The sequence below is a fragment of the Pangasianodon hypophthalmus genome, chromosome 8, assembly GCF_027358585.1.
Source record: "Pangasianodon hypophthalmus isolate fPanHyp1 chromosome 8, fPanHyp1.pri, whole genome shotgun sequence".
Taxonomy (NCBI): domain Eukaryota; kingdom Metazoa; phylum Chordata; class Actinopteri; order Siluriformes; family Pangasiidae; genus Pangasianodon; species Pangasianodon hypophthalmus.
The window spans coordinates 17,027,494-17,046,719 of NC_069717.1; the positions used below are offsets into that span (position 1 = coordinate 17,027,494).

The 19,226-nt window shown below is 38.7% G+C and overlaps 1 protein-coding gene across 4 annotated transcripts; it reads right to left on the reverse strand.

Annotated features, from left to right (window-relative positions):
• Positions 1-28: 28 nt before the first annotated feature.
• naif1 (nuclear apoptosis inducing factor 1) lies at positions 29-18,551 on the reverse strand. Of its 4 annotated transcripts, none has more exons than XM_026925007.3 (3): positions 17,940-18,551; positions 15,437-15,484; positions 29-12,231 (listed from the first exon to the last, which is right to left on the reverse strand). In XM_026925007.3, exons 1-3 carry the CDS (start codon positions 18,391-18,393, stop codon positions 11,759-11,761), a joined length of 975 nt encoding a protein of 324 aa, XP_026780808.3. In that variant the 5' UTR covers positions 18,394-18,551; the 3' UTR covers positions 29-11,758. The 4 variants fall into 4 exon arrangements, with proteins under 4 accessions (XP_026780808.3, XP_026780807.3, XP_026780806.3 ...); XM_026925006.3 differs by having other exon boundaries at positions 15,437-15,487; XM_026925005.3 differs by having other exon boundaries at positions 29-12,234; positions 17,940-18,547.
• Positions 18,552-19,226: the final 675 nt, after the last annotated feature.

The following is a 19,226-nucleotide window of genomic DNA, read 5'->3' on the forward strand; positions in this document are numbered from 1 at the left end:
GTGGGGGGGGGGGGGGGGGGGGGGGGGGGTTTAAATGATGTGCGAAGTGGACTACCTTTACCAATTGCATTAGACACTGGATTGTTGATACAGACAGCAGATGCAAGTTCTTCAGTGACTGACTGGTCAATATGCAAATTATGTCTATTCAGTATCTTGTGTATCACAGTTTTTGTATTACAAAGGGAAGCAGTGCACAACAAATAATGGAGCTTTTCCAGCAATTCACTAACTGCAGCACTTGGAACGTGACAAATATTTTCCAGTTTTAGTAACACTGCAGCTAATTTTTGCTCTACTACATGTGCCTGATCATCTGGAATATCTGCATTCACATATGTAGCGTCAGAAGAGTCCGTTGGATTACCTGGCTCAGGTCCAACTGCACTTCCATGTTCAATGGAATCATTTACACTGCCTTGAACTACACCATCTTTAAAATCCTCCAAGGAATGTAGCTTATGTTTGTGACTTTTGTGAGACTTGAAACAGCCTTTGAACAGTCACAGCCTTTGAACATACAGGTCTCGTTATTTCTGAGATGATGACCTATGTCTAGAAAGTAGTCCCGTTCTGCCCCAAGTTCACAGAAAGAACATAAATCACAAGAAAATGAAACCAGTCTCAGGTTGCCTAGAGGTATTAGTGTGATTCCTAGACAAATGTGCCAAAAGTGAATTCCAATTTTGAAAACACCAGGGCAGCCAGGATGAATACATTTAAAGCGATGACCATGCTCAAAGTGCCCATGCTTAAGAAGACATTCACACTTCTGCAGAAGATGAAATTGACAAGCTGCTAAAATGATATCAAGGCATCTTGCTGAAAACTGGATGTGACATCAGTGCTCTACAGGCAGAATGGAGATTGCTGAAAACTAATGTAAAAGGACAGTTTTCAGATAAATCCTATTGCAGTATGTGGGAAGTCCTACTGACAAAAGAGCCCTACTGCTCAGATTTCCAGAATGTTTTTTATCTAGTTCAGTTATCGGTTGCTCAGTGTGAACTTGGCTCAAAACAGAATAAAATCAAAAGTACGCAATTCACTCCATGTGTCAACCTTGGAAGACTTAATCAGGATCAGCATAGAGGGCCCATCACATGAACAGTTTGATCCTGAACTATGTGTCAAACGCTGGCTTTCTGCAAATAAGAGGAGGAGGAGGAAGCCAAACTCCACTCAATGGCCAAGTGATGCTGACATAATTATGGTCAGTGACACTGGCTCAGATTCTGTGTAAAGAACAATTCTTGTGACTGTATATAGTTCTCAATTTGGAAAAGACTTTCCTATGTTCCCAGGGTCCTACGTTCCCCACATTTATATGGCACATAATGAACACGAGGTCCTGTGTTCCCCAGTTCAATGTTTTGTTCACATTAAGGAAACTTTTCAAAAGGTTTTATGTAGCCAGGACTCATTTTCCCAGGGTCCTATTAACTTTATTACCTTTTAACTTTAAACAAATACACATTTAAATGAATAACAGCATACGTTAGTTTAAAATCCATCCTTCATCCATACTTGAAATTTACTGTATTTTTAATCTGGCTAGTTGGGCCTCCAATTCCCTCCACTTCTGTCTCCTTGGTGGAAGAGTGTCACCTCTGTCTGCCATCATCAGCTTTTCCTCTGCAAGTGTTTGCTGATCTTTCACATGGCGTATAAACATCCAAAGTGAGGGATGGCCCACTTGGACAGCATCATCCTAAGGCCATCACCTGGTGGATGACTGCTGCCAGTTGATGGTTATTCCAGAATGGAACAGCCAATCCAATTTGCTGCACCCTCTTCCACAAGGCTTGATTAAAATAAAAGTAGCATCCTCCAATTCTGGTTTGTGGCAACTCATTTACAAAATCACAATCACAGTGCATTTTCAAAATCACAGATGACTTTATGATCATGCCAGTGGTGGTGGGGGGGTCTCCCTGTTTGGACAGACTGGAACACTTGCTGGTACTGTTCAATTGTACGGTGCTCCATTGGGGCATGTACAAGGGGGCCAACATAGCCATGAATGTCCCCCAGTATTGTGAACACTTGGCTGTAGGGGCATGTGCATGACTTGAATGTTGCATCCATGTACAGTGTTCTACAGCGTTGCAGCTGTCTTATGATATCCTCTGTGGCAAATGCTGCTATGCCCCACTCATTGTCTTGATGCAAGAGGAAGTGGTCTTGGCCCCATGTCTCAGCCCACTGGCCTGCAATCCTTACATCATCAATTGTAGCTGGGATGGGAGGCATTACCGCAGCTCTGCCTCTGTGCATAACAGATCTAACTGACAGAAAGCTTGGCACAGGTGGTCTGTCACCTCCACCCTGGTTCTGATGGCACAGTTGTACATGCTCAGCATTGAAAATTCGTCGTATGGGTACTGTGGGTTCCCTCCTCACCTCTTCAGTAACTGCTTGGTGAAATTCAGCCTTGTTCACCATTTGCATATCAGGTGGGTGCATATGTTCACAGACCTCAAGAATTTGAATATTGGGATGGTCCTCCTTTACATCAAAGCAGTTTGTGACCAGTTTTGCTTGGCAGTTTTCTCTCCAACACTGCCACTGAATACTGTGTTCCTTGGTGTTGTGTCTATGGTGCCTAAAATTTTTCACTCTCAGTTTCTTGGCACTATCTTTGCTTCCATTTTCAAGTCTGTTGACTGCTTTTGTGTCTTCTGACTGGCAATTACAGTAAAGAGACTGAACTGTTTAACTTATATTCTCACTCAGACTGTAACAAAGCATATTTACAAACAATGGTCTTTGAAGTACAATTAGTTGTGTCTCAACTGCTGGGAAATTCAACTCTTGACCCAGGATTATATGTTATTCTTTTTTCTTTTAATTGCAATCCGATTTTCACACAAGTCTCTCGCTAAACAGGATTAAAAAAAAAAGTGCAATTTAATTCAAGTTCAACTCATCAAGAAATCATTTGGAAAGTTGTCAGAGAAGTAGATGTTCAGTGCAGCTGGCCTAGTTATCCAAGACCATATGATAATTGAATCTTTAAGTGATTAGAACATACTGTACAGCCTTTATCTGCACTGATTACCACTGTGAAAATGTACACTTTGTATTATTTTATTGCAGTGGCGTGCTCAAAGTGCCTCATTCAGATTAATTTCCAAAAAAGTGCAAGTGAAAATTAAAGTGGCAGGAAAATAATCGGTCCACTTTGTTTTTGCCACAAGACACATACCAAGGATGATGAAGCACACATGAGCCCCTCAGACTGGGACATTTTCACACGTCATTTTTGCAACTTAAGTTACTGAAGAGCGTATATGCATGCGTTTGTAGTAGGTATAGGTGGAACAGATGGTGCCCTTTTAAATGTCTTTTAAGCAAGAGTGTTTTATCAGGAGTGCCCTAGTGTGTGTGTGTGTGTGTGTGTGTGTGTGTGTGTGTGTGTAGGACATTGGCATGCACTTTGTGAGAGGAACTTGATTTTGAAGTTACACTTAAAATAAACGTGTATCATGAATATCAAGACAGTGTTTACTTTACAACTTTATTCACAAAGCCATATTCCACTTTCTGTTCCACTGGCATGTGATATTAATTAAAAAATTAATTGTTTAAAAAAAAAAAAAAAAAAAGAAATCGGTGAGCGGTCTGTGTCTGCATATTTCATATTCTCTTTGGGGGCTGTACCCCATATATTTGAAATGTCACCCTGGTGCATGCGTGCGTGTGCCCTTTTTTCCATTTTTCACACCTGCCCCTATGAAAGACTCTGCATGCCACTGTTCTATTATAACCATATCACTGCACTGGTATTTGGACATTTCAGCAGTTGGATTAAATTAGATACATGATGTCATGAGATTTAGATTCAGAAACATACTAGGCTAGTTTTCACCAAAGGAAGCTATGACCTTTTGCCATTCCATGACTCCAACCATGTGTTTAGTGTCCTCAAGTCTAGGCCTATTATACTGAGAGCCATATGGCAGTGCTTCCCAAAAAAGGTCTTAACGGAAGTTACTCCCATAATTCGCACAAAGCGTCATGGGGCGTAGGAAAAAGGTGGATAAAGCGCTGGTGATCTGCATTTCTGAAAAATTACCATCAGCAGGCTTTAACAAGAGAGAATTAAAAATATATATTCTACTATACTTGGTTGTCTGTCCACTCCAAACTAAAAAATACACATTTTGTGTGTTTACTTCTTGAGGAATACAAGAGAGAATCTAGAATGTGCAGTGAATGTCCAATATAAAAACAACTTTACTGCTGTTAAATACATTTAACTGTTTTGAAGATATTGAATTTTTTTTTCCTAGTAAAATTTCATAATCATTCGGTTACAGTTCTTGCCAAAGTAAAGAGTATTGTATATTCTTCAGAAGGTGCATAATATTGTACCTGCGTGTTTTGCGTGAATACGTTTAATGGTTCATTAGCTGAATTTGGTTTCAAATAAAATTACATACAAATTTGACAAGAATTAAACTTGTCAAAATAAAGTGTAGTATATTCTAGAGAAGGTGCATAATGTCATACAAATAGTTTTCCATGAATATGTTTAACCATTTAGAAGCTATTATATTTTTTTCCAAATAAAAATTCAGTAACTTTCAGTAATTCAGTAACTGTTACACTTGCCAAATTAAAAAGTATAGTACATTCTAGAGAAGGTGCATAATATTATACAAGCTGTTTTAGATGGACATATTCAACACTTTTTGAAGATATTAAAATTTTTTGCAAATAAAAAATCATTAGAAATTCATTACCAGTTAAACTTGCCAAAGTAAAGGGTATAATATATTTGAGAGAAGGTCCATATTTTGTTTTGTATCAGTTAATTCAACTGTATAAAAGAAGAAAATTTCATTAAAATTTAGTAATAGTTAAGTACACCAAAGTAAAGAATGTAGTCTATTCTAGAACATGTGCGCATTATTTCACAAATTGTTCTGGAACAATTATCTTGACTGTTCAGAAGCTACTGAATTTTTTTCTAACTAAAAATTAATTAAAATAAGTTAAACTTGCCAAAGTGAGAGGTGTAGTATACTCTTGAGAAGGTGCATAATATGGCACTACTTATTTTGGAACAAGTCTTCAACATTTAGAAGATATGAATTTTTTTTCCCCCAATAGAAATTTCACTAAAAATTTCTATCTATGACAACCTGGGAAGCCAGTTCTTTGTTTACATTCTTTGCAAAATCAGTTTCTGTACTTTATCTCTTCTATAACTAAGAGTAGTAATTTTGCAATGGATACACATACAATATATACAAATTACCCTGCTTTATAAAATAAATTTAAAACAAAAACAAACAAATAAAAACGTATGTATGTTAATTGCATTGTGACATACATAGGTTGGCCAAGGAAAACAACAGCAGTTGATGACAAACATTGTGACAGCTGTGAAGAAAAAACCAAGAACAACAGTCAGTGACATCAACAACCTCCACAGAGCAGGGATGAAGGTAGTGTGACTGTGAGAGCAGATTATAGAAGCCATACAACAAGATGCAATCCACTCATGAGCAGCAAGAACTGGAAGGTCAGATTTGAATTTGCAGTGAAATACAGAGATGAGCCACAAACATTCGGGAACCAAGATTAACCTCTATCAAAGTAATGGAAAGGCCAAATTGTGGGGAAAGAAATGATCTGCTCATGATCCAAAACATACAAGCTCATCGGTAAAGCACAGTGTCATGGTTTAGGCTTGCAAAAATGCTTCTGGAACAAGCTCACTAATCTTTATTGATGATGTAACTCATGATGGTAGCAGAAGAATGAATTCACAAGTCTACAGAAACATTCTGTCTGCCAATTTACAGAAATGCATCCAGTCTGGGGAGGAACTTCATCATGCACCAACACAATTACACAGATCATACTGCCAACATTACAAAGGATTTCATCAAGGGAAAAAGTGGAAGGTTTTAGACTGGTCAAGTCAATCACCAGACCTTAACCCAATTAAACATGCAAGAAGAGAAGACTACAGGAGTCAAAAACAAAAAACAATTGAAAGATGATGCGGTACAAGCCTGGGAAAGCATCACAAAAGAAGAATGCAACAGTCTGGTGATGTCAGTTGGTTGCCGGCTTGATGCGGTTATTGCAAGCAAGTAATACGCAACCCCATATTAAGTGTGGTTTACGTTAAGACTATCTGTTCTGATACTTTTGCTCACCTAGAAAACTGGGTGGTCTGCCACCAATGGTGCCATGCTCTAAGTTCTTTAACACATCTTGATGTAAACATCGGGGAATGAAAGCTGAAATTCTGATCTATTGTCTTATATTCATCTTTTGATCTCAAACCCAAATATCTTCAGTGAATAGTAGAAACAAAATTGGCTATACGTATGTTAATTACATTGTGATATACAGTTGAAGATTAGAAAAAAAAAAATCACCTGGTCTTTTTCTAGTCTTCAACTGTCCAGTTTCGGTGAGTCTGTGCCCATGACAGCCTCAGATTCTTGTTCTTACAGGAGTGGAACCTGATGTAGTCTTCTGCTGTTGTAGCCCATCCACCTTAAGGTTTGATGTTTTGTACATGCTGGGATGCTTTTCTGCTCACCACAGTTGTAAAGAGTGCTTATTTAAGTTACTATAGACTTCCTGTCAGCTGTCATTTGATCTCTCTCATCAACAAGGTGTTTCAGCCTGCCAACCCTCTGCACACAGGATGTTTTTTGGTTTTTTGCACCATTCTGTGTAAACTCTAGAGACTGTTGTGTGTAAAATTCCCAGGAGATCAGCGGTTTCTGAAATATTCAAACCAGCCCATCTGGCACCAACAACCATGCCACAGGTTGTCACAGAGATCACATTTTCTCCCCATTCTATAATGTTTAATGTGAACATGTGCTGTTGCCACATAATTGGCTGATTGGATAACTACGTGAATGTGCAGGTGATCCTGTTAAAGTGGACAGTGAGTGTATATATCAGAGTTTCCATAAGCCAGTAAATATTGGTATTTAGCCAGTAAAAACTCTGCATGAACAGCAAATTAAGATCCTGGTAGACACAATGTCCAGTAAAAATATTCACTTAAAGGACATACGAAGTTCAACGTAATAATAATACAAATAATCAATAATACGTGTCTTTTTAAAAGAATAAAGAAGATGTGCTGAAGGAAAAAAAATCACTGTTTAAGCGTGCTGTATTACCTGCTACTAGCCTCTAATTCATATAGGCACTCCTGTGGAATCGCTGTTTTCTAGCAAAAATATGAACAGGAATTAAAATGGGATTCATGTCGTTTGCTAAATGGTCCCCAATACTTTCGGAGGGAAGTATTTTTATGTTTGTGTGGGTGTGATTTTATATATATATATGTATGTATGTGATTAAAGTATAGACTTTCACCTTAAATGCAGGGGGCTTAACAAAAATAGTGCATTAACCATTTAGGAATTACAGCCTTTTATTACATAGTCCCTCCATTTTCACAGGCTTAAAAGTAACTGACAGATAACCAGTTTCATGGCCTGTTTCCTTGTTATTTCACGACAAATTAAGGAGATAAAAAGTCTGGAGTTGATTCCAAGCATTGAATTTGCATTTGGTAGCTGTTCATGCATCCCTCAATATGCTGCCCAAAGAGGTGTTAATGCAAGTGAATGAGGCCATCATTAGGCTAAAGAAACAAAACAGATCTATCAGAGATATAGCAGGAACTTTAGGAGTGGCCAAATCAACAATTTGGTACATTCATAAAAAGAAGGAATGCACTGGCGAGCTCAGCAACACCAAAAGGCCTGGAAGACAACTAAAGTGGATGATCGCAGAATTCTTTCCTTGGTGAATAAAAACCCCTTCACAGCATCTTGCCAAGACAAGAGCATTTTCAAGGACATAGGTGTATCATTGTCAAAGTCTACAATCAAGAGATGCCTTCATGAATGTATATACAGAGGGTTTACCCTCAAGATGCAACCACTGGTAACACTCAAGAGCTGAAAATCAAGATTAGACATTGCTAGAAATCATTTAAAAAATTGTGCCCAATGCTAAAACAAGTTTCTTTGGACAGATGAAACAAAGATTAACTTGTACTAGAAAAATGGGAAAAGAAGAGTATGGAGAAGGAAAGGAAGGGCTTGTGGTCCAAAGCATACTACATCATCTGTCAAACATTGTGGAGGCAGTTTTATGGCATGAGCATGTACGGCTGTCAATGGAACTGGATCACTGGTGTTTATTGATAATGTGACTGTTGACAGAAGTAGTAGGACGAATTATGAAGTGTATAGAGCTATACTTTCTGCTCAGATTCAGTCAAATTCTGAAAAACTGACAGGATGGCACTTCACAGTACAGATGGATAATGACCCAAAACATACCGCGAAAGCAAGCCAAGAACTTTTTAAGGTAAAGAAATGAAATGTTCTCAAATGGCCGGGTCAGTCACCTGACCTCAACCCAACTGAGCATGCTTTTCACTTGCTGAAGACACAACTGAAGGCAGAAAGACCCACAAACAAGCAGCAACTGAAGGCAGCTGCAGTAAAGGGCTGGCAAAACATCTCAAGGAAGGAAACTCCACATTTAGTGATGTCCAGGTATTTTAGACTTCAGGCAGTCATTGACTGCCAAGGATTTGCATCCAAGTAGTAAAAATAATCTTTATATTTATAATTATGTTAGTTTGACCAATTACTTTTGAGCCTGTCAAAATGGAGGGACTATGTAATTCCTAAACAGTTAATGCAATATTTCTGTTAAACCCCTTGGACTGAAGCTGAAAGTCTACAATTTAATCACATCTTGATTGCTTCATTTCAAATCCACTGTGGTGGTGTACAGAGGCAATATTCTGAAAATTGTGTCACTGTCCAAATACTTATGGACCTGACCAATCAGCCTCAAATATTACAACCACTGACAGGTGAAGTCAATAACATTGATTTTCTTGTTACAATGGCACCTGTTAAGGGGTGCGATATATTAGGCTGCTAGTGAGTCAGTTTTTGAAGTTGATGTTCTGGAAGCAGGAAACATAGGCAAGCGTAAGGATCTGAGCAACTTTGACAAGGGCCAAATTGTGATGGCTAGATGACTGGGTCAGAGCATCTCCAAAACGGCAGAGTGTTCCTGGTATGCAGTGGTTAATACCTACCAAAAGTGGTCCATGGAAGGACAACTGGCGACAGGGTCATGGGCGCCCAAGGCTCACTGATGCACGTGGGGAGCGAAGGCTAGCCCGTCTGGTCCGATCCCACAGAAGAGCTACTGTAGCACAAAATGCTGAAAAAGTTGGGACCTGGCATTCATGTGGATGTTACTTTGACATGTACCACCTATCTAAACATTGTTGTAGACACGCCTTAATGGCAATGGTAATTCCTAATGGCTGTGGTCTCTTTCAGCAGGAAGATATGCCCTGCAACAATGCAAAAATTGTTCAGGAATGGTTTGAGGAACATGAGAGAGAGTTCAAGGTGTTGACTTGGCCTCCAAATTCCCCAGAGCATCTGGGAGATGTTCTGTACAAACAAGTCTGGTCCAAGACGAGCTGTTTTGGTGGCACAAGGGGGCCCTACACAATATTAGGCATGTGTTTTTAATGTTATGGCTGACTGGTGTGTATGTGTTTAAAAATATAAAATTAATACATATACTGTTCAAAATTACACACAAAATTACAGACAAAAAAGTATTTGGTTATCACAGTTAATCCATATTTAATGTGATGAATTCGACCATGTGTCTACTCTGCTAGGAGCACTTGTATGAAATTGAAGGTAACACTGGTAATTGGAGGTTGATGGACTACATCCATCCACTACAAATTACCATGGGACGAGCTGATTAAAAGTAATTGCAAAAATGACTATAACCATATATAAGCTATGCATAGTTTCCTTGTATTTATATGTATGGGTTACAGGACATATAGGGGGCATACATACATCACCATATATCCAAATTGGTCATATATGTTTTGATCTTATGACTATACATGTAACAAATATGAAATATTTTCTATGTCCATATACATACTTACTGTTCACTGTGTGTACCACCACCCAACGTTTTGCTGTATTATAAGACTGTAGTTTTGTTTTACTTAATTTGAATAATTTGAATATATCTGCTCTAGCAGCTCCAAACAAACTATAGAGAACTAGTACTATCGTTAAAAAATGTGTTTACTTTATTGTTCAGTTTTCATTCATTTATCTTCAGTAAGTGCTTTATCCTGGTCAGGATAGGGGTGGCTCAGAAGCCAATCTAAGGAACAACGGGCCCAAGGCAGAGCAACATATGCACACACACTCACACATATGGGCAATTTAGCAGAGCCAGCACACCTACCCGCATGGTTTTGGACAGTGAGAGGAAACCGAAAAACACGGAGGAAGCCCATACAAACCTGGGGAGAACATAAAAGGCCAATACAAACTCAGGAATGAACACAGGATATTGTGTTAATCAATTGGTAACAATCCCAATTAAGTCCATTTCAGTTCCAGGTTGTAATACTACAAAATGTATAGAGGTTCAAGGGGCTGAATATTTAAGCATGGCACTGTACACTATTACATGGCGGTGAGTGGTGTTTAGGTGTCCATGGGTTTTACTAAAAAATCAGATTAGATTTATCGTATTTTTCTGTTTATAACTTTGTAAGATTTTATTATACAAACACAAAAACATTGCTGGAAACTGTGGTCTTGGCCTATCAATGTCACATCGTGACAGTAAAAGAGTATTATTAAAAACTTGTTCATTAGATAAAAATACAGCTTATCTACCTTTTTACAGTACTAGGTAGCTCATGATTATCATACTCGTAGTGCAGCATTCTGCCAATTTTCATTGCTTTCACCATTTAAAAAAACAGCTGAACCTCTCACCATTACTATATACATAGAACTACAGTAAAATAGTGCATATAAAATGGTGAAAATTCTAACTACAGGCAGCTTTGGTCATACTCAGGCAAAAAGAGCCTGAGTGTACAAACAGAAGTCAGTCCATTTTCTGTGGTTGGAGTAAAAGGGAACTGATGTAAGCAGATGGCTAATTCTGCTTTGTACTCAGGTTGTTTTGACATCACTTGTACCAAATATAGTCCTGTCCAACTCAAATCAGCCAGGTGAAATCAGTAAGACCTTAATTATGAAAATGAGTTGACAATAGCTTTATATTTGTCTTGTTTATTGACCTGTAATGTCAGAGGCCCTGCTGATTTAGTGGAAGCTCATTCTTACATGCAAAATTAATTCAGAAATGATGAGAGGTTTTAAATTAAAATGTAGTTGGAAAAAGAAGAAAATGGTATAAAGAAAGTATATTGTCATCATTCATAAAGTCTCCATTCATGTAATATACAGCAGTGGTTCTCAAGCTTTTTGGAGCCAGGGACCTCTTAAACTGTAAAATACATTTCATGGACCACCTCAGTACATATTTATTTCATCAACATTTAGTTATTAAGGTTTGAATTAAACCCATTTAATTCATGTGACCAGTCAAAAGGCTAACAACTATAGAAGCTCAATAATAAATGTGGATTGTATTTCTACCACTGTAACAAAAAAAAAAAAAAACCAAAAAAAACCATGGGCCGCCTGGCAATGGTTCCAGGACCCCCCTTTGAGAACCACTGATATACAGAATACTCTCATGGAAAGTAGAATATAGGACAATATCAAGGATATTTCAACACACACACACACACACACACACACACACACACACACACATACACACACACAAAACTCATTCTCCTGAGAATACAACACATGCCAGTCTACTGTCCATCTTCCACCTGCTGTGGCATGTTCACCACCCCCTCGCCAGCCTCAACGCCTCCTGTTACATTAGCGGTGTTAGCATTTTGCAGGAACTTTCTCAAGTCCTTCAGAGCTGGCTTGAACATCTGGATGAGAGCAAGAAGGGTAGCCTGTGTACCTTCGAGGGCTTGTGCTTGTCTCTCCTGGGCACAGGCCTGTGCCTCCTGTGAGCGGCGGATCATCTGCAGCAGGTCGTTCTGGTTCTCCAAGTGCTGGGCGATTTCACGCACATGCAGGTTGGTGACACGCTGCTCCTGCAACAGCTTGGCAGAGTTCAGCGCAATACGGCTCTTCAGCTCCTGTGGCTTTACTGAGCACTCAGCCTGCGCTGCTAAAACCTCCACAGGGGCTTCAGTCGTAACAGTGACGGGTGTTTCTGTTGTGCAGTACTCTACCATGCCCTCCTCCAGAGTGTGGTATGTGGTCTCAGCTACTGTATCACACACATAACCTTATTAAGCAGTAGTTTAAAACACTAGGAGCGGTTTTCTGAATAAATTTGCAAAAATAATTTATATTTTCACATGAATACTTCCTCTTTCAATTTTGCTTGGTTATATCAAATGACCAGCATCAACAGAAATAAAGCTTGGCATAAATAAAGCTTTTAACTTCTATAGTGATGGATATATACCATCACTATAGAAGTGATGGATATATACCATTCAGCAATCTATGGTTTATATTGTTGGTTTATATATAGATTAAATTTATAATCAGCTAATAATTTGCTAAAAGTTTTGCGAAACAATTTGCTAATAAATTAGCATATGAAAAGTAGCTCTCTATATGTTAGGAAGACACTAAATGCTAATTCCACCTAAACCATACTCAAATTACCTTACATTTATTTGAATTTTAATATATTTATCAATCGGTAATGAAGGTCATTTAGAATTAATAGCAACTCATTCTACCAAGCACAAAATGATTAACAAACCAAACAGTTTAATAAAAATTATAAAAAGAAGAGACATCCTAGAAATTCAACTTGATAGTGTTCCAAACACTAAAGAACAATAGTAAAATCATAACTAAAGTTGTTCAATTTCAACAGGTGAATATACACTGATCAGCAATAACATTAAAACCACCGACAGGTGACGTGAATAACAACGATTATCTTGTTACAGTGGCACATGTCAAGGGATGGGATATATTAGGCAGCAAGTGAACAGTAAGTTCTCAAAGTTTATATGTTGGAAGCAGGAAAAATGAGCAAGTGTAAGGATCTGAGCAACTTTGACAAGGGCCAAATTGTGATGGCTAGATGACTGGGTCAGAGCATCTCCAAAACGGCAGGTCTTGTGGGGTGTTCCCAGTATGCAGTGGTTAGTACCTAACAAAAGGGGTCCAAGGAAGGACAACTGGTGAACCGGTGACAGGGTCATGGGCGCCCAAGGCTCACTGATGCATGTGGGGAGTGAAGGGTAGCCTGTCTGGTCCAATCCCACAGAAGAGCTACTGTAGCACAAATTGCTGAAAAAGTTAATGCTGGCTATGATCGAAAGGTGTCAGAACACAAAGTGCATCGCAGCTTGCTGTGTATGGGCTGCGTAGCCGTAGACCAGTCAGAGTGCCCATGGTGACCCCTGTCCACCACCGAAAGCGGCTACAATGGGCACATGAACATCAGAACTGGACCACAGAGCAGTGGAAGAAGGTGGCCTGGTCTGATGAATCATGCTTTCTTTTACATCATGTGGACGGCCGGCAATGGCAGTGGCCTCTAATGGCAGTGGCCTCATTCAGCAAGATAATGCGCTCTGCCACACTGCAAAAATTGTTCAGGAATTGCTTGAGGAACATGACAAAGAGTTCAGGGTATTGACCTGGCCTCCAAATTCCCCAGATATCAATCCGATCGAGCATCTGTGGGATATACTTTACAAACAAGTCCATTCCATGGAGGCCCCTAGAAACTTACACGACTTTGAGGATCTGCTGCTAACGTCCTGGTGCCAGATACCACAGCACACCTTCAGAGGTCTTGTGGAGTCCATGCCTCAATGAGTCAGAGCTGTTTTAATGGCAAAAGGGGGAACTACACAATATTAGGCAGATGGTTTTAATGTTACGGCTGATAGGCGTATGTGACAGGATAAATTGTTCAAATATAGATTTAGCTTTCAAACTACATTAATGTTCAGGCTGTCTTCCATGTGTAGGCTAGTAATACTTATTCATATCATTAGTTGCATATTAATCAGTGTGACACATGTTAAAGACATAACTGAGACTTTGGTGCTACTTTTGCAACTGTTTAAACCCCTTAGCAGCTACATACAAATACAAACTTTTTGAGCAGACGTTACTGACTTTCCTACACTCAACACGGCTCTCGAGCTTCTTCGTGTTAAACTCTTTTCTTGGAGGTATTTACAATTGATAAAAGCAAATAACCGGTTCCGTCATGGCTACTCACCTTTCACAACTACTCTCCGTCACTGCTTCTTTTTTCTGCATTCTTGATAGAAACTATAGTATTTTGTAAATGCATAAAATTTAGTTTGTGGTCTAATGACCAAAGATGACTTCTTTCTATCAGAAATAAATTATAATCTATTATTTTCTATTCTGGTGAAACTCTATACTACTGTATTTGATTATATGTTGTTAGATTTTTAAATCTTCCTACTTCTGTACCCTAATGTATAATTTGATATGACAATAATCATGAGGTATAAATCAATAAGAAAATTAGACTATGAGTGATAGTATTCTATGAGTAAGTAATTTGAGTATAATTGCATTAGGTATTTGAAAAATACATTTTCAGAAAATACAGTATACTTGTTGCTGTCTGTGTAATGGTGACATGCTGACCAATGCTCGTGTTTATTTAGCCATAATTATACAAAATATATAATCAGGATAATCCAAATGCAGGTGACTGCTTACGTTATAACAGTACGAGATATTAAACCAAGAAATAAATCTAACATTATCGTGAACAAAAGAAATTAAATATTTAGGACGGTCAGTTTTCAGTTCAACAGAGCTGACACAAAGTTTCGGGATTTGATGAAGTTATTGTTTCTTTTGTTAAGGAGAACTCACAGGTAGAGATCACCTTCAAGCCTCTCGATGGTTACATCTGTGTGCCATTCAGTGAGGGTGCATAAATAAATGGTAATAAAAATGACCTATCCCAGAGTGGAACTCCACTTGGCATTCTCCGTCAACAAAACAGACAATTTCTTCTAAATAAAGCAATTTCTTGCACAGTCATTTCAAAGTTCTAATACTAACAATCTGTTGCTGATGTGCCAGAAGATTAAGCATCTCTTTATTTGTAAAATAATTCTTTATTTGCGTTGCTTTGATATGCACCATTCTGTCATAGAATTATGACTTATTGCACCTTTTTCTTGTAATATTATTACCTTTTTCACAAAATATATTTATTCTAAAAATACTGCACATTATTACAACGTTATTCTCAGGAAGGGACATACTGCACCTTTCCTCCATATTACAAGAAGAATAAATAGCAACAAGCTGCAATCACTGGGGACAAATCTACAATTGGCAACTAGATTGGCAACCAGGTCACTGTTCCAAATACAGGAAAGTTTGTGATTTAGTCTGTGACTAATCAGATTTTTTCCTGAAAAATGGCCTAAAAGGCTTACCTTCTAGCGTTTTCATTTCGCAGGCAGTACCAGGTGTCGGCTGAATACCTGCTGAACAAAGTAAAACAGTATAAGACTCCTGCCGAATTTTAACCTGCTTTTTGTGCATGTTGTATACTTACTGAACTTCTGTTCATATTATTAAATACGCTCACATGTACAGTGCCTTGTGAAAGTATTCACCCATTGGTGTTTTTCCTGTTTTGTTGCATTACAATCTGGAATTAAGATAGATTTTTATTTTTCTGCTGCAAGTCACTTGGGGTATGTCTCTTTTAGCTTAGCACATCTACTCACTGCTCATTCTTTAAGGCAAAACTGTTCCAGCTCCTTCAAGTTGTGGGTTGTGTTGGTGTACAGCAATCGTAAAGTCATGCCACAGATTCTCAACTGGATTGAGATCTGGGCTTTGACTAGGCCATTCCAAGACATTTAAATGTTTCCCTTTAAACCACTCCAATGTAGCTTTAGCAGTATGCTTTCCAACAGAGTCTAAAATCTCTGGCATACTGAAACAGGTTTCCAGTACCTGCCATTGAAAAGCATCCCCACAGCATGACGCTGCCACCACCATGCTTCACTATTGGAATGGTGCTCTCGGGGTGATGGGAAGTGTTGGGTTTGCACCACACATAGCAGTTCCCATGATGGCCAAAAAGTTCAATTTTAGTCTCATTTGACCAGAGAACTTTCTTCTGTGTGTTTGGGGAGTCTGCCATATGCTGTTTGGCAAACTCCAAACATTTTTCTTATTTTTTTTCTTTCAGCAATGGCTTTTTTCTGGCCACTCTTCCATAAAGCCCCACTCTGTGGAGTGTACAGCTTAAAGAGGCCCTATACTACGACAAACAGGACAGATACTCCCACTCCACTATGGATCTTTGAAGTTCCTTCAGTGTTATCTTTGGTTCTTTGTTGAATCTTTGATTAATACCCTCCTTGCCCGGTCTGTGAGTTTTGGGGGCAGCCTTCTCTTGTCAGGTTTGTAGTAGTGCCATATTGTTTCCATTTTGTTATAATGGATTTAATGATGCTCTGTGGGATGTTTAAAGTACTTGTTCAAATATTTTTTTATAACCCAACCCTGATCTATACTTCTCCACAACTTTGTCTCTGACCTGTTTGGAGAGCTCCTTGGTCTTCATATTGCTTGCTTAGTGGTGTTTCAGACTCAAGGGCCTTTCAGAACAGGTGTATTTATACTGACATCATGTTACAGATCATGTGGCATTTTTATTGCATATGGGTGGACCTTAATCAACTAATTACGTGACTTCTGAAGTTAATTGGTTTGATCAGCTCTTATTTAGGGGTTTCTAATAAGATTATCCATTTTAATTCCAGGTTGTAAGGCAACAAAACAGAAAAAACACCAAGGTGGTTAAATACTTTCGCAAGGCACGGTATGGTTATACATTATATTTCAGTCGTATACACACTAAACTCTGCAGACAAAGCAGTAAATTGACAAATTCAATTTCTGTCAACATTTAAGGGAAATTCTAATAAAAAACCAGAATTTACTACATTTGTATGTAGTATTCAGCCGCATGGTATTCTACTGTATTGTATTAGCATTTGTGTTTTGACAGAATTCATGATTTTCTTTTGGTTTTTTTGTTTTCCACACCTCAGTGTGGTGAAACTAGAATACCCAGCAAGCATTGTGCAAATACGTAATTTGCCATCAGTAATCCCTATTTCATAAACCAATCCAGACTTCTGAGTGAGACATCAGTCTGACGCTCCTATAACGGAAGAGCCTGCATCTGTTGCAAAAACAAGGACAACAAGCTAGAATTTATTTTCTAAAATGTCACACTGTGATGTTGGGTGTCAATCAGAAATGTGTTCATAAATACACTCACTGTCCGCTTTATTACGAACACCTGTACATTCATGCAGTTATCTAATCAGCCAATCATGTGGCAGCAGCACAAGGCATAAAATCATGCAGATACAGGCCAAGAGCTTCAGGTAATGTTCACATCAAACATCAGAATGGAGAATAAGTGTGATCTCTGTGACTTTGATCACCATGGATATTGGTACCAGATTGAGCATTTCAGAAACTGCTAATCTCCTGGGATTTTCACATACAACAGAGTTTACATGTTTTTATTTTGTTTATTTATTTATTTGTTTGTTTGTTTGTGCAAAATTCTGTGTAAACTCTATTGACTGTTGTTTGGCCACTGGTCAAAAAATTTACTTTCTAACAGTCTCAGAATTTCAACAGTGGACATTTGGAATAACCTTAAAATTGTTCAGCTGTAAATGTATGTAAATGTCAGTGCGTCAGAGTTTTGCTACCTGGAAATGTCCCATATCTCTAAACGGCTCTTTGCTCTGACAGAACCTTATAATACTAAAGTCGCGATTAACAACATTTGTTATCGTTGTGTTATTGTACTGGGTTGTGGTGACATTTTTCACCATTATTCTGAGGGTCGGTTTACGGTAACAAGCATTAAACCGCGCTGCAGTAACGCCATTGACTTACTCTGCGTTAGTGTAACGGTAGTATTGGCTGTGCTAATGGGTACCGGCACCGCAATCTCCGCACTCGGCTCTCCCGATTCTCCAGCAGGCAGGCTGATGATGGTGGCCTCCCCCAGCAGGTTACAGATGCGCTGCTGCATGGCAGTAAGAATAACCGGTACCGTGGTGCAGTCCCCTGTGTCCTCTATCGCTGCGCGAGCCTGCGCCACTTTGCGACGAACCTCGGTTTTCAAATCGGACCATTTTTTCTTCACCTCGGCGAGCTCGCGCTGGCAGTTGGTCACAGCGTTCACGCGCTTCAGAATCTCCATCCAGGCGTTATTTTTGGCGATGTGAGTGACGCCAGCGTTGAAGTGGTTCACCAAAATGTGCTTTTGCTTTTCCATCTCCTCCACGATGATTTCCACCTCCCTTTCAGAGAAATTCATTTTTCTCTTCTTTGCCTGCGATGCCATAATATTTTGAATGGGACTTAAGGAAAGTATTTTTAAAAGTGCGTAGAATACGTAAAAATAGTAAGTTTTTCTTGACTAAATTGCGCAACGTAATGGCTTCCTGAATCGACTTCTTCTTTAACGACGACGTTTACGGCCGTAATGGGTAAAACTCCGCCTACTTTCGCAACACGGATTTTTACTCGCTGTACCGTTTAGGAAATTGTGACGATTGATGAGATTATTGGCGGAACTAACAGTCACTCAAACTAGTCTTAAACAGTTAAAGGTGATGGGTCTTTTCGAAATGGCCTACTACCTCGATGCAATGTGCGACAATGATCTAATTCATGCGAGTCTTTGGCAGTTAAATTCACTTGTGGCCGCACCTTGTACAGTTTCCTTTTTGTGCAGAAGATTTTTAGTTACAATGACAATAAACAATGAAATTTTTGAATAGGAGTAAATCATGGAAAAATTATCATAGCTTTGCTGCTTAACCACAACTAGGTAAGAAATAAAGTTTTTTTTTGAAATACAGTTGAGGGAAACACTAGTATTTAATCATTTACAGAAATAGTTTTATCTGTGGACTGTTATAAATCTAAAATGCACACAAATGAACACAAAGGAAAATGTATTAATATTTCACATCTATGGATAAAAAAATCAGAGGTGGATTTCACTGTTGCCTACACTGCAGTTTTCCAAATCAAATAAGTATGGAAGCTCATTTCTCCCAGATAATGGGAGATAATGGGAGGATAATCTTTTCTTTATTTTTGGCAACAGCAGTATGTCAAAATTCTGACTTACCTCAATTTCGATTTCTTATCTGAAAATTCTGTCTAATT